General features: G+C 33.7%; 1 protein-coding gene across 1 annotated transcript; it reads left to right on the forward strand.

The window, feature by feature from the left end:
- Nucleotides 1-1,907: 1,907 nt before the first annotated feature.
- On the forward strand, nt 1,908-11,939 carry LOC143912584 (NACHT and WD repeat domain-containing protein 2). Its single transcript, XM_077431875.1, has 28 exons — nt 1,908-2,442; nt 2,527-2,648; nt 2,722-2,810; nt 2,882-3,027; nt 3,107-3,281; nt 3,362-3,506; nt 4,126-4,351; nt 4,415-4,613; nt 4,686-4,928; nt 6,450-6,650; nt 6,710-6,849; nt 6,919-7,129; nt 7,205-7,374; nt 7,443-7,606; nt 7,818-7,981; nt 8,045-8,217; nt 8,464-8,683; nt 8,760-8,981; nt 9,044-9,257; nt 9,328-9,636; nt 9,701-9,932; nt 10,007-10,225; nt 10,297-10,501; nt 10,578-10,725; nt 10,802-10,973; nt 11,054-11,185; nt 11,258-11,482; nt 11,550-11,939. Exons 2-28 carry the CDS (start codon nt 2,546-2,548, stop codon nt 11,725-11,727), a joined length of 5,025 nt encoding a protein of 1,674 aa, XP_077288001.1. The 5' UTR covers nt 1,908-2,442; nt 2,527-2,545; the 3' UTR covers nt 11,728-11,939.
- The last annotated feature ends 1,112 nt before the right edge of the window (nt 11,940-13,051 follow it).

Consider the following 13,051-nt stretch of genomic DNA (forward strand, 5'->3'; position numbering starts at 1 on the left):
TTAGTGATTTCATTTATTTTCATTACATCGATACAAGAATTATAGTTGAGTTTTTTCGTGAAGAGCACAAATTTTTACGGGATCGATAAAAAATAGTGGAAGAAAAACCGAATAAACTGCCACTACCGGTTGACGGATGCTTACCAAATTTTATACATAACTTGACATTAAGCTAAAACTTCTAGATATGAAAGTTCATTTCAATAAACCAAAAGGTTTTTGACAAAAACATAAACTTCGATTCTCTAGAGTAAAAGTACTACTTCCGGTTAAGTAAAAATATATTCAAAAAATATTAAGGTATAAAATTTACAATTTCTATTACATGTAAAAATTTCAGTCTGATTTGGTTAGTGGTTTGGGGGATAATTGAATTAAAAAACTTAAAAAAAGAGGACACCTATAAGGGGAGGTACTATTTCCGGTCAACTTAAAAATTTACGTCGTATTGATAAGAATTTCGGTAATCGATACTAAGTTTCAGTTCGATAGGACTAACTGTGTTCAAAAAATCACCAAAATAAACAAACAGACACACGTACATTTTTTCTAGATCATGAAAACGTGATTAGTGATCGATTCTGAGTTCGAATCAGTCAATATCTCGAGTTCGAATTTTCGCATGATCACAAAACTTCATCTATTGTTACTACGTACATATGTAGATACTGTCATGTTCCAATGAAAGATTAATAAATTTTAGTTTACTCATCCCACCGCTGCCACCAAAATTATCATTGCAGCGTTTCAATGAAAGATTTGTTTATTTTTTAAACTACTTGGTTAACTAACCAAGTTTTATTTATTAATATTAAAATGTTACATTTATCTTATATTATATTCGAAAAACGATAGATTATGGAACGATGATAACTTAAACTACGTAGAACTATTTCACTATAACTATTAACTTTTGTTCACTTTGCTCTGCTGCTGTGCTGACCGTCATTTGCGGACGCATTCTCGGAGTCTTGATGATGACGACTGTCACTCTCAGAGTCGATGATGATGACTAACGACTGTCATCTGCGGAGTCGATGCTGAGGACTGACTTGAATTCTATCAGTATGAGTTTATATACTTTTCTTTAAGACAATGAAGTATTGAAGACACGTGTCATATAATCAATGGTTCTACTTATTAATTTACGTGTGTCACACATCATGGATTCCTTGTTAAATTAGGTGCGTCACAAATCAATGATAAGTCTTGTTAAATAAGGTGTGCCACAAATCAATGGTGTGTCTTATTCCTACTGGTTAGTCAACTAAATCGATAAACGAGGTATGTAACACTGAATTGGGCAAAGTCCGGCACTCCTGTCATTGATAAGGAAGGTACATAGCAATACATAGTAAAAATTCTACTAATAAAATATTACAATATAGGTAACCAATCAATCATGCAATATAGGTAATAACTTTCAAAGTTCAGTTATATGTATTGACATAAATACATAGTTCGCCTATATATGTACATATACATATGTAGTTAACTGTATACTGAATTTTAAATAAATATTTCCGAATGCTTCTACAATATTGTTACGTCTAGACCCAGAGTTTTCGTGAAAATTGCGTGATAACAACCTACCAAAGAACCCTCGCAGATCGAAAATAGAAAATCATTCAAGTGTGCTGAGTATCGATCAAACAAATCGCAACACATCCGGTGTTGGAACGTCGCAACCACCATTTCGTCGCAAGGAATGTTTTTTTTTTTAGATGTTCCAAATCGGAACTTGACTTTCCGCAATGCCATTCGTTTGATGCTGTCAACGAATATTTCATTCGAATTTACAAACAAAATTGGATGGGAAAACGAACGATAAGGTCTGCAATTGCTAGGCAAACTTTCCACATATACTTAAAACTTTTGTTGTGGGGACTGGAAGTGAAACTTGTTTCAGTCGATCGAAAGCGTTTCAGCGCATTGCACGTGCATATTCTATACGAAACAACATAGGCGATCTTTTCACGCTATTGAAAGTATACACTTGAATAATTAACGAATTTAACACAATCAAATAATAGAATATTTCAATCAAAAATTAATAAAAAGTACACACTGTGACTTGGAACTTTCTAGAAATTATAATATAAATTTCACTTCTTAGCACTTGCCGCACTGTGATGGATAACGAGTGACCAGGACATATTTTATTTAATTTCTCCAAATATACTGAATACAGGATCTTCATATTTCACGTATTCCTCATCGAAACCTCTATGATTTGAATTATGCCATTAAAAAATAAAAACTTTGATCAATATCAACACAAATAATTATTTTCGCGGTAAGCCCTTCGTACACGTGTTACATGAAAAAATAATTTGTATAGCTAATTACAATAATAAATCTCGCATTTATCCAGTTAAAAAACATTTTTAACTTGATGCTTGGAGTCCAGCACAGTGGCTAGTTATTTTTTAGCACAGTAAGGCAAGTGTTAAAATAAAATTAATACTTTAATATCATCAACGAGTATTATAAAATAAAATAGCATACTTTACATTCCTTTTACAGTTGAAAAAATTAAGGCAAAATGGATGACAGAACAATTGACTTGATATTTTCTGGATCTCTCAAATCATTACCACCCGTCAGTTCTAAAATTGTGAGGATATTCACAAGTTCGACATTTACAGGTTTGTTTCATTTAATATTTCTTTTCAATAAATTAAAACCAACTCTAAATTAACCTACTCGATGTGTCTGTAGACACAACAATGGAAAGAAATACACTCATGGCTAAATGCTATCCAAAAATAAAAGACTACTGTCGTGAGAAGCACGGCTTAGAATTTCAGGTCAGTCCTAATTATAATATAAAATAATAATATTTAATAAGTATATTAATAATATTAAATTCAATGCAAAGGTGGTGGATATGAGATGGGGCGTCAGAGACGAAGCAACTGACGATCACATGACTACAGAACTTTGCATGAGAGAAATTGAGAATTGCCAACGTCTCTCTATGGGTCCTAATTTTGTAGTATTTTTGGGTCAAAAATATGGCTATCGGTATTAACACACTAAAAACATAAAAATACATTATATACATAGTTTCCTAATTCATATTTAATGCTAATATTTATTCTAGTCCTATACCAACGTACGTCCTTAGTTCCGAGCTGCAAATGCTACGGGACGATCTTGCTGCCGGAGGAACTGATGTTATACTTTTGGACACTTGGTACAGAAAAGATGCTAATGCTGTACCGCCTATATCTGTTTTACAGCCAATATCTTCCATATTGGTCAATTTCAATAATAAGGTATCTTAAATGTTAAATATATTATTACTTGCCAAATCATGATTTATATTTTTAAAAACTTACAATACAAATTATTTCAGAGAGTTCCAAAATTACAAGCAGAAGATCAAGCTGTATGGTGGGACACCTTAAATAAAATGCAAAAGTTATTTAGAAAAGCAGCCCTCTCCTTATTTACAGCAGGAAAATTTTCAAAAGATACTATGCATAATTATTTCATGTCTGGTAAATATCTATACATATATTGTATTACGATGCAGTGCAAACGATCGACAAGCACCAGACAGACTGAACCACAGATTAACGACACGTGTACCTTATGCGTGCGCACTTCTCGCACTTACACTAAGTGAAATCTACCCGACATATCTACCCTGTATACGTTCTGGGCTTCTGATACTTTAGTTCCGAATTTTGCCTTATTAAACTTGCCAGGAAGATCCAACTCAATTTTGATAATTACCATTTTAATAATTGCATCTGTGCACATCGAAAGGTTACTCGTCATCTTATGTGCAATCTATCATTCGTGACGTCGAGAATTGCGTTTAAAGCAGCCATCCAGTTAATCTGTGGTTCAGTCTGTCTGGCGCTTGTCGATCGTTTGCACCAAACCCATTGTACATATTACCATGAATTGTTTTTGCATTATAATAAATAGAGCCCGGAATCTGAAGGGGCCGGAAACGTTCCGCCTACTGTTCAATTGTTGTAAATGCTTTGTAAAAAAGGTTCGGCAAACCTTTAACAATGCATTTACAATCTTTGAACAATAAACAGCCCCTTCAGATTCCGGGCTCTACTAATAAATTTAATCTTCAAATTTTAATTTTTTTTATTGTAGTAACTGAACGTGAGGTCATAAATGGAGTATTAAATGTGAAAAATACAAAAAACCATTGCCTGGCATACGTGCGATACATAAACAATATAAATTTGCAAAATTTAAAGAAGGCCTCCCTGTTTGTGGACATATTAAATCGCAGTTTAGATACTGAAGCTTCCAAGTTATTGGCAAACTTAAGGGATGAGCGGCTGACTGATAAAATTGAAACAACTAATATGCAAAAGTAAGTTCTTATACTATAATTTCAATAATCTTGAGCTATTCATTGCATTAAAATAATATTTAGATACACCGTTGAATGGATCGGCCGGGAGGGTTTGGATACTGACACCCACGGTGAATATTTAAACCATTTCATTGCTCACTTCTATCGTAACATTGTAAAATTAGTGGATAGAGCAATGAGAAAAGAGGATGGAAGTGCACAGGGACAAATTGTGACCGAGCTTTTGCAGCATCTTCATGCTTGCAACAATTCTGTGAAGGTGGAGTTAATTTAAATATTATGTAGTTTAAGATTCGTCATTACATCACGATAAGTTCTGATTTTTTTCAAGGTATTTTATGGAAGAGAGTCCACGTTAAAGCAAATTGAACAGTACATGCTCGGTCCATCAACTCAACCAATAGTATTTTATGGGGAAGGAGGCTGCGGCAAAACTAGTCTACTGGCTCAGAGTGCTGCTTTCTCAGCATCTACCTGGTTTGCAGATAGACGTCCCGTTAGCATAATCAGATTTTTGGGAACAACACCAGATTCTAGTGCCTTAACTCCGACATTGATTTCTATATGCCAACAAGTATGTACGACATTTTTCATCTATATCAAAAAAATTATTTAAATACCAACACACAATGTATATCAATAATTCCGGGGAGTATTTTTAAGCATTTTAAATTTAACAGAAAAATATATATGTATGTATGAATATACCCGACATCGTTCAAGCCAATTTTTTTCAATAATGGGAACTACATATGTTGTTTATTATTTAGCCTTAGCAACTTGTTATTATATTGTTATATGTATCTTCTTCTTCTTCATGTGCCATGTCCTCCTAGAACGTCGGCAACTAGATGTCCCATTCTTATTTTGTCCATTGCTGCTCGGAATAGTGCTCGGATGCTGAGGCCGTACCACTGTCGAAGATTTTTTAACCATGATGTTTTCCGCCTGCCCCGACTGCGTTGGCCTACGATTTTCCCCTGGATTATTAGGCGCAGGAGATCGTATTTTTCGTTCCGCATCACATGGCCGAAGTACTCCAATTTACGCCTTTTCACACTTTTGAGTACTTCGACATGTTTTCCCATCAGGGCAAGCACCCCGGCATTGGTACGACGCGCCATCCATGAGATTCTCAGCATCCTTCTGTATGTCCACATCTCAAATGCCTCTAGTTTCTTGCGTGTGGCATCCGTCAGGGTCCATGCTTCTGTACCATACAGAGGATGCTGAAAACGTAGCATCGTAGAAGTCTCAGTCGGAGTGCTATACTGAGATCACGTGTGGTTAGGATTTTTTTCAATTTCAAGAATGTAGCTCTTGCTTGCTCCACTCCAACGCAAATTTCCTTTCCACTTTCACACGTTTCACCCAGATAGCACCCAAGATATCTAAAACCATCCACTCTCTCCACCACGCTGTTATTGATCTGTAAATGAGAGCTGACCATATTGTGCGCCGACTTGCTGAATATCATCCATTTGGTCTTTTTTTGTATTCAGCTTCAACCCCGCCCTAGAGCTATGCACAACAACTGCGTCCAGTGTTGCCTGTAAGTCGTTGAAGTTCGTGGTCAGTAGTACTGTATCATCCGCGTACCGAATGTTATTAATTACTGTGCCATTTATTGTTATTCCGGAATCTATCTCTTCCAAGGCTTCAGCAATAATATTTTCTGAATATAAATTAAACAGTAGCTTTGATAGCACACATCCTTGCCGAACTCCCTTCATTATTCTTACGCTCTCTGTTGTATCACGTTCGACGCGTACTACGGCCGTCTGATTCCAGTAGAGATTACCAATTAGCCGAATATCTCTTTTGTCTAACCCTATCTGCGATAGTATTTCAATTAGTTTATTATGTCGCACATTATCAAATGCCTTTTCGTAGTCTACAAAACAGGCATATTCATCGACGTTCATATCCAGACATCGCTGCGTTAGCTTCTGTATACTAAATAATGCTTCTCTTGTACCGAAACCGTTTTTAAAACCAAATTGATTGTTACCAATTCTTTCCTCGCATTTAGTGTATGTTATATGTATGTATACTTGTAATTATTTAAGTTTTTAATATTTATATATGTATTTAGATATCATACAACTATTCTTTACCATTTGAAAATATTCCTGATGATTTGGTCCCGCTAACTGCACATTTTAAACAACTGCTATGTTATGCCAGCTACGAACAGCCACTTCTGATGTTTTTGGATTCGGTTGATCAGTTAACGGGTGCTCAAGACGTTAGCAAAGTCTCATGGCTGCCTACCAAGCTACCGCCATACTGCAAGGTAAAAAAAATTATGTGAAATACTCAAATTAGTTCAACTTTAAGATTTAACTTTTATAGGTTTTAGTTACGTGTGCTTGCGAGGAATCAAATCCAGTTGTATCCAGGGAATATAACATGCTAAGAAGGATGATTGACAATGATGAAAATTTCATTGAAGTTACTGATTTGGGAGAGGATTTAGCGATGCAAGTAATAAAGTAAGTCAATTGTTTACTTATACAAAATATTAGTGGATACAAATCAATACTAAATGTGATGTGTGTAAGAATGTGGATGAAGACAGCATGCAGAGATCTCAATAATTACCAATGGCGACTAGTGGCAAATGCTATTGGAGCTTGTTCGTTGCCTATTTTTGTCAAACTTGTATTTGCTGAAATATGCCGATGGAGGAGTTATACCCGTCCGCAAGATACACGCTTAGCTGCTACTGTTATGGATAGTATTATGATGCTTTTTGAACGAATTGAAAAACAGGTGGGGTTATTTGATTGAAATATATAATTAATTTATTTACAATTACTTTTTAATATACTATGTTTTGATCATCAGCACGGCCGGATATTGGTATTCCATGCATTGGCATACATTACTGCAGCTCGGAGCGGTCTTTCTGAGAGTGAATTGGAAGATTTAATTTCACTGGATGATCGAGTCTTGGACGACGTATACCAATATCACATGCCTCCCGTCAGAAGAATTCCTCCACTTTTATGGACTAGGTTGGTTATGTTATAAAGTCTACAACATTTGATACATTTTTAAAAAACTAAATTTGACTTTCATATAGGATTCGAAATGATTTGCCTAATTACCTATCAGAAAGAGAAGCTGATGGGGTGAATGTTATGAGTTGGTATCACAGACAGTTCCGTGATGCTGCAAGAGAACGATATTTCAAAAATATGAATATGGCACTATATTTTCACTCCAGTATAGCAGATTACTATTTAGGTAATTTGATTATATTATACACGTTTGATACTTTATTAAGTTATAATAAATGTTTACTGTGGACGAGGCTATCAATACTAATGAGGATATTAATACTAAATAAATTTCATACCTTTTCAACAATAGCTTATTGATCAATTCTCAACACTTTTTAATATAATAATTGTAATTGATAACAATTATAATTAATGATTTTATATATATATGGTAGGAATATGGGGAGGTGGTATTCCAAAACCATTTAAATACACTGAGATTCAACGTCATCGTTTTGGCTTGACTGATAAAGAGGGAACGGCTGATAGAAAAGTTCCGGTTCAACCACTCGTTTTCGTATCTGCCGATGGAGCAGCACAGCGATACAATCTACGTAAAGTGAGTATAGTAATTAAAAAATAAATATTCACGTACAAACTCTGTGATTGAACATTATTACAGTTTGGAGAGTTGCCATTCCATTTGGTACGATCTCGGCGTTTCAAAGATCTTTACGAACACGTTTTGTTCAATTATTCGTGGCTTCACGCGAAGCTGAGATCTTGTCCGTTGCAAGCAGTACTAGCTGATTTTGAAGATGCGTGCCACCACATGGAAAACAAAGAAGCCACAAGGTAGTATTAAATGAACGCTTTACGATTTAAAATTCAATTATTACTTTTATGAGGAGCAACAGATTGAAACGATGGAGAAATTTCTGGCACAACTTTATTATTTGAATGGTGGGGAGGAAGTAATGTGGGACCCACCAATATGCTTGTACCTGTGTCGAGTGTGCCAGCACCCAAAATGGTCACATTGGGTTAAACATGTCGCAATATTCCCAAGCTTTAATTCATGTATGGCAAATCTATTTTTAGAGAGTTGGTGTTGGTAGCTGATGCTCTAAGATTGGGTGGTGCAGTTTTGGGTATCCATCCAGATATGTTGGCTCCACAACTATTAGGTAGACTTTTACCCGAAGCTCATGCTCACGTTGGACTTAGATCATTGTTAAAACAATGCGACGAGGAAGGTCGAAATCACTGCGCACTTTTGCCACTCCATCATTGCCTGCATACACCTGGTGGTCCTCTCAAGGTTTATATTAATTACTCTCTAATGCAATCATTTTCTGGGGGCTTATTCTTATGAACTTTTATGCATCAATTTTCAGTATTCATTAGAGGGTCATCAATTTGCAGTGTTTGCATTTAAACTTACGACGGATTATCGTTACATAGTTTCAATTTCTAATAAGTTTATTTCGTGGGATCTCTCAACGAGCGATTGTGCTAGAGATGTGTGTCCACAATTAGAAGGAATAATGCAACAGCTTGCTATAAGTCCTGATAATAAATGGGCTGCTGCTTACACTAATAATGACCAGGAAAGAAATGTTTCTTTTCAACATCGAATAACATTTTGTTGTCATGTTTTAAGACATTTTTATGTCAATAGGTGGTCAATTTGAATATGCTCTCCAGTGAAATGATTACAATGGCAGCACCTTTTGCTGAGCAAGGAGAAAAAGTATCAGGAGTTGCACTCTTGGACAATCGTCTACTTTTGCATAGTACAACCCATTGGGGAAAATTCAGCTTAGGCGGAGAAACTCAAGAGATTTTGAAAGCTCCTACTGTTGAAAGTGATGATCGACGTTGGGAAATATTAAGTAAGTTGTTGCCATTAAGAAAAATGTAATGCATATTTAATACTATCTTAAATTTTATACATAATTTCAGCTATGGAGTTTTCGGATATTGATAATTATCATATGACAGCTTGGTCTGGAGTATTAGAAGATACAAGATTGAGACTTCACGCTTTCAAAAATAACACAGCTGTAGAACCCATAGAGTTCCACTCGGCTATGTTTATGACTGTAAATAGAAATATATTTTATTGCTGCGTTGAAAGTGTGGTACATCGTTATAGATTGAACGAAGAAACTATGACATGGGAGCTTGAGCTTGTGCTGAAGTATGAAAGTGAAGAAACTGGAGATGTAATACTGCAACTTAAGATGGCCTGGGAAGAACAAATGCTTTTGGGTATGGTTGCTAATCTTATTGCAATATTTTACTGATTGTTTTATAAATATTTTTATTGTTAAAGGAACAACAACATACAGTTTCACAGTTTGGGACTTTAACGATATGATTCAACAGTCTCAAATTGAAGTAGATCTTGATGCAGAACCTATACCGATGATTATAGATGAGAATAATAGATGCGACGGAATCGTTTTGAGTTTGCCGCACACGATAAGAAATATATCTACAAAAATAATGCAATCTAATTCAGTAATGATAAGTTCAGATAAAAAATATGCGGTTGCTGGAGTGAGGTACTCAAAATTCAATTTAAAAATAACAGTTTCTATGGTTGTATATTCAATGTTAAAATATATTTTATTTTCAGGAAAAATCTATACATTTGGAGCCTTCTGTCTAGAGATCTCATTAAATTTTTAGATGCCCACTTTGGTAGGATTGTTCAACTTGAGCCACTGACAATTGGACGATGGAACTCAGTCATAACATCATCAATTGACCGTTCTGTAAAAGTTTGGAATATTGACAACATATTTGAACAAGTTCACGCTATTGACAGACAAGAATTGCCTATTGATTCTTTGAGGTTTATATTAACAATATGATTTATTTACAAATATGTAAGGTTTATTTACTAATTCTGTCATTTTGTAATAGCCTATGCAAAAATCAACCTTACGCTGTGACAGTTACCCGTAGTTGTTTGGGATTATGGGATTTGAAAGCAGGAAAACTAAAAGCACAATTATCAGACAGTCCACTAGGAGCAATTGTTACCCATGCTGAAATGACCCCTGATGGAAATTATATAGTGTCGGCTGAATCTGGTAATATTGTCATGTGGGATACAGAAGAGCAGAAAGTAAAATAACAATTCATACTTAGGAAGCAGTAATTAAAATGTGTAAGAAGAATAATTTTTATGTTTGCTTTTGTAGGTTTTGTTCAGAGAGGAACAAACTGGTATTAAACAAGTTTTGATGATGGAAGAAGGATCTAAATGTCTTACTATATCAAAACCAAAAAATGCAATTGAAGGTGCTGATAGTAAATTAACAGCTATAGCAATTCTGAGAACAATTCCTGGTAACACTATAAAAATTTGATTTGTATTGATGCTTTTTCAAAATGTTAATACTTGATTATTTTTGTACGAATTCAGAAGGAGAAACGATCTATTCATTTGAATATTCAATAAGAACTTCTTCCGGTGTAGTTTTCCGTCAAGCTGTAATTACTTCCGATGAACTGCACGTCATTGCCCCATCGATAGATAAAAATGGAAAAGAATGTTTAAACATTTACCACGCAAAGACTGGAACTTTTGTTCACAAGTACTAATGAGAAACAAACACGTGTACGTAAATATTTAAAAAAAATATGAATTATATTTATATATTTTAAACCATTCCAGAATTCCGATGAAAAATTCAGGAATTAAAGATATGCTATCATTGGTTCCAATGCCTCATAAACCGAATTGGGTGGCAGTGATCGGAGCTGATCGTGGAAGCATCTTAGATATTAAATCGAAACGACACATTCGGTCAGAGTTAATTCATGTTTAAACATTTTTTTTTTCATTGATTTTAGCCAAAATAAAATGTATTTCATTCAGGTTCATTCCGAGATGGGGCGGTCAAGTTACTCGTGATGGAAAGTACGGTTTGTTTTCTCCGAGCAGGGGAGGTTTAGAGCTACTTGAATTAAAAAAGGGACAAACTGTTAAAACCTTCATACCCAAAGTGGCTGAAGGTGTTTTCACAGTTCTGAGCACTTTTTCCAACACAGACGAATATGTTTTGTATTACCATAGTGGAAAAAAGACGCTGAGAGTTTTCAGGTATGTTTAAACCCTTCGTGTTTGTATACAATGCGTTTAATATAATAAATAAAATATATCTTTATAGAATGGAGGACGCAGCACAAATAGCTGAATATAGAGTTCCGGCAGAATTGACTGCTTTAGGAAGTACTGCTGGAAGACATGTAGCTTTAGGCACTCTAGATGGAGCTTTAGCCGTTTTGGTTTTGGCCGATCCGGCACTTCCTACACCTGAAGATCTACTCAACCGACACGATGAATAAAAAAACAAATAGAACAAACCTTAATATTTTAAACATTCACGTTAAAAATATAATATATGTAAGTTGTATGTTCTTCGCTTTTAGTTATAATAGAAGAAAGTTGAAATAGACAATCCTATTATTTCAATTTTAATTGTTGGGAAATATATTTAGTAATAAAATGTATGTGTTATTATTTGCATGTTTTTTTTTAAATAAATACCAGGTTTCTTAAAAGCAAAAAATCAAAAATATATATTTTCTATCTTTAAAAATAACATATAAGTACAATCAGCATTAAATAAATTATTATAAAATAAATTTATATATATATATATATATATATATATATATATATATATATATATATATATATATATATATGTATTATTAAATGTAGATTAAAAAAAATCTAATTTGTTGACTTACATGTAAACGTATTTATTGAATGTAGTTACATGCATACATTTCAATAGTGTAGATTTCTACATTATTAACCATTCCCAAAAATCATTTTTAATTTAAATGATGTGACTGTTGGCTAAAAATAAATTTATAATAAATATTTACAACAGAAAAGGGAGAGAACCTTTTTTATATGAAGAAAACATAAAAAATATTAAATCAATATCGACTTGAGAATACTAACCAAACTATGGGAATGTAACAGGAATTGAAGTTACAATCAAATTATTCTCAACTTTCAAAGCGAATGTAAAATAAATATGAATAAATTCACATTAATGAAAAGTTAAAATTATATTACGTTTCAATTTTTCTTAGTCGTAAAACAACGCAACTTGGCACATTTATAAAAGTGATTAAAAAAATATGATATATAAAAAAACAATAATAATATATGAATATAATTTTAAGAAACAATTACGGTCGTAAATAAACTTTTAAAAAGTATCAAAATGAAAATTTTCACGTAGTACAATCAAATATGATGTAAAAACCCGAAAATTGATTGATAATGTACGCTTTAAGCGAAAAATATTTTACTAAACGTTAACTTACGTGTATAATAGTTTCATATGCATTAAACATTTATTACACAAGACGAATTTTTTTATGTTTATAAAAACGTACAAATGTAAAAAGTGCCTTAACGAGTACATTCAATCTATTAAAAACTACAATACATTTTATATACTTCGGTTGTCGGCCCAATTGTTCAGCTGATTGAAATGATTCTTCACACATACAAATTCTATTGAGAGCAAAAAAAAATTCAAAGCGTACAAAAAATAAATGGAATGTAGACAAATTATTTCAATTTACGTAAATTAATATTACGCCTTACAATTTGGAGTATTTCAACAGAGTCCAGGTACATGGAAAG

The sequence above is a fragment of the Arctopsyche grandis genome, chromosome 6 (genome assembly GCF_051622035.1).
Source record: "Arctopsyche grandis isolate Sample6627 chromosome 6, ASM5162203v2, whole genome shotgun sequence".
NCBI classification, from domain to species: domain Eukaryota; kingdom Metazoa; phylum Arthropoda; class Insecta; order Trichoptera; family Hydropsychidae; genus Arctopsyche; species Arctopsyche grandis.